The sequence below is a fragment of the Nyctereutes procyonoides genome, unplaced genomic scaffold (assembly GCF_905146905.1).
Source record: "Nyctereutes procyonoides isolate TBG_1078 unplaced genomic scaffold, NYPRO_anot_genome, whole genome shotgun sequence".
NCBI classification, from domain to species: Eukaryota; Metazoa; Chordata; class Mammalia; order Carnivora; family Canidae; genus Nyctereutes; species Nyctereutes procyonoides.
In genome coordinates, this window is record NW_026575034.1 from 20,339,470 (window position 1) to 20,343,093 (window position 3,624).

At 38.4% G+C, this 3,624-nt stretch overlaps 1 protein-coding gene across 1 annotated transcript; it reads right to left on the bottom strand.

Moving 5' to 3' along the window:
- Positions 1 to 234: 234 nt before the first annotated feature.
- Positions 235 to 1,188, bottom strand: LOC129505006 (olfactory receptor 10A2-like). The gene has a single exon (XM_055317933.1). It carries the CDS (start codon positions 1,186 to 1,188, stop codon positions 235 to 237), a length of 954 nt encoding a protein of 317 aa, XP_055173908.1.
- Between the last annotated feature and the right edge of the window lie 2,436 nt (positions 1,189 to 3,624).

The window sequence follows — 3,624 nt, forward strand, 5'->3', positions numbered from 1 at the left end:
TGGATTGTGATAGAAGTCTCAAATTGTCACTGTACCAATAAGAAAACTAATGCACAGGAGTTTTTCAAGTGGTAGCAATAGTTCTAATCTACTTCTGTGCTCTCTTCCCCCCACCCCCACTGAGATTCAGCAGCTGAGTTTCATCCCAACAGAGACGGAAAGGGAGGCAGAGGAAGCCCAGATAGGAAACTGATTGCTTCCCATTCAGTATACTTTATTCTCATTTCTCAATGCCTATGGGATGCAATTTCTAAGGCCTAAAGCCTTACGGAAGGTCCGGCCAAAGGCATTCTTCACTTCATTATTTCTCAGGCTATAAATGATGGGATTCAACATGGGAGTCACAACAGTGTAGGACAATGACAGCAGCTTTTTGCTTTCAGGAGAATTATTGGATTTAGGCCGGAAGTAGGTGAGGCTTAAAGATACATAGAACAGGGACACAACAAGGAGGTGAGAGGAGCATGTAGAGAAGGCTTTATGTTTCCCTTTAGCCGATGGAATTTTGAGGATGGCAGCAGCAATGCGAGTATAGGAGCACAGGATCAGCAAGCAGGGTGTCATGACGACCAGAATAGTTCCAACAATTGCATAGATCTCAAACAGTGCTGTGTCTGCACAGACCAGCCTCAGCACAGGTGGACTGTCACAGAAGAAGTGGTTCACCTTGTTGGTGCCACAGAATGGAAAACTGAAGAGCCACGTGGTCTGCACGGTAGCAACAGGAAAGCCTGGTAACCAAGAAGCGACAGCCAATTTGGCACGTGTCCTTTGGTTCATGATGACTGGGTAGTGCAAGGGACTACAGATGGCTACATAGCGGTCATATGCCATGGTGGCCAGGAGGAAGCATTCAGCACCTCCAAAGAAGAAGAAGAAATACATCTGTGTGGCACAGCCAAGAAAGGAGATGGTTGTGTCCCAGGCAAGCAGGGTCCCCAGCATCTTGGGCACAATGACTAGGTTGAAGCCAATCTCCATGAAGGACAAGTTCCTGAGGAAGAAGTACATGGGACTGTGCAGCATGGGATCAGCCAAAGTAACCAGAATGATGAGGGTGTTTCCCATCAGGGTGACCAGGTAGATGATTAGGAATGTCAGGAAGAGTAACAATTGTATTTCAGTAGGTAGAGAAGAGAAGCTCATGAGGATAAATTCCTCAACTCTTGTCCAGTTTCCTCCAGCCATAGAAATGAATCCCGGCTGTGGTCTTGGAGAGAGATTCTTGATTGTAAGTGTCAGAATCTGGGTTTGTTTTTCAGATTCCCTTTTAGTGTCAGGAAAAGAGGCAAGGTCAGGATCTTAGCTGGTGTGTTGTCTAAGAATAAAGACACTAGGAAGAATGGCCAGAGCCCAAGTCTGGAATGTGTTATAGTTCATCATTTCCTACGGTTTCTCTTTTTTATCACATATTTTCTGTCTTTTTTTTTTTTACCATATTTGCTGAAACAAATCAGACTATATCTTCTTACACCCTTTTACAAATGCACACTTAATAACTTTGAGGTGGGGCTGATGTCTACTCTCCCATGTTCATTGTGGCATTATTCACCATACTCAAGTCATGAAAACAACTTAAATGTATCAGTGGATGTATGGATAAAGAAAATGTCACACACACACACACACGCACACACACAGAGGAATATTATTCAGCACAACAAAGGAGATAATCCTGCCATTTGCAGCAAACAACTTGGATAGATCTTGAAGGCATTATGCTAAGTAAAATAAGTGAGACAAAGAAAGACTGATACTATATGATCTCACTGTATGTAGTCTAAGAGCCAAACTAATGGAAACAGAGAATGGATTCATGGTGGTCAGGAGCTAGGAGTTGGGGGAAATGGTGATTATTACTAAAAGGCACAAATTTCCAGTTATAAAACAAATAAGGGGATATATGTACACCATAGTGACAGTAGTTAGAAATATTGTAGTATATACTTGAAAGTTGTCAAGAGTAGATTTTAAATGTCTTTACACACACACATACGCACTCAGAAGATAATTATGTGAAACAAAGGATATGTTAATTAATCTTAATGTGGTAATCATTTCACAATACATTCATGTATCAAATCATCACATTGTATACCCTACACAATGTTAACTATCAATTATATCCTGATGAAGTCATAATACAGGAATTTGGAAAAACAGCAAATTCCTGCTGACAACAACATGACAAAACACAGCATATGCAGTTTAAAATTTTTTGGAGGGGAGCATTAAGACTTATTATTATACCATAATAAATAACTAAAATAAATTAACTGGGTTTTCAAATAAACTAGGAAGCAAAATAAGTACAGAAAGGAAGAAATCGAATTAAAAGCAGAAATTAATTTAGAGATTGTAAATTAGTAAATAGACCAAAGTTTGTCCTTTGAAAAGTTAAATAGTGAAGATAAATTGTTGAAAAATCTAATAAAGAGTCAGAGGAGACAGAAATATGCAATCTTAAGGTTAAGAAATGAAAAATACCCTTAGAAACAGAATAACAATGTTTAGAATATAAGAACACAATTATAGTTTTAGAATATAAGAACAGAAAAATGCAGATTTTAAAAATGAAATTAGTGGTTTCTACTAATAGGTAAAGTTCACTTTGATTTTTAAAAAAGAGATAAAATATAAGTGGGTTAAGTAATTTTATCAAAACTTTACCAAATAGGCCATGAGCTGGGATAGTTTAATGGATATAGTAATTCAGTTCTCAAGGACAATTAAATCTTGTGATTTATCAGAACAAACAAAAAGATGCAGTGTTTCTCAACTAACATTATGACAATTACATATGCTGTTTTCAAATTTGCAAGTATAATACACACTCAAAAAAGCCCAGAGATCAATCTTACTTCAGTGCAAAAATATTAAATAAATTGAGATATTTGTTAATCAAAAATTATCTGTAGGGCCTAGTAGGATTTTTTCTAGGAATGCAAGTTGGTTTGTAATTTTAAAATAATCAAATATAATTAATCCCATCAACATTCACGTGAGAGGGATGCCCGGGTGGTTCAGTGGTTGAACATCCATCCGCCTTCTACTCAGGGCCTGTTCCCAGAGTCCAGGCATCGGGCTCCTGGTGAGGAGCCTGCTTCTCCCTCTGCCTGTGTCTCAGCCTCTCTTTTTGTGTCTCTCATGAATAAATGAATAAAATCTCTTTTAAAAATTCAATTAAGAAAAAGATATTAATCTCAGTGAATCCTGAAAATATTTGATGAATTTATTTCTTGGTATATTTTACTAACTCATAGATAGAAGACTACTTTTTTTTAGATTTTATTTCTTTATTCATGAGTGACACAGAGAAGTCAGAGACATAGGCAGAGGGAGAAGCAGGTCCCTGCAGAGAGTCTGATGCAGGTCTTGGTCCCAGGACCCCGGGATCATGACCTGAGCCAAAGGCAGATACTCAACCACTGAACCACCGAGGTGCTCCAGAAGGATACTTTCTTAATGTAACCTGAATATTTATTTAAAATAATAGGTGACAAAACATGAGAGACTCCTAACTCTGGGAAGCGAACAAAGGGTAGTGGAAGGGAAGGTGGGTGGGGGAATGTGATAACTGGGTGATGTTCCCGATGGGATGAGCACTAGGTGTTATATTATATG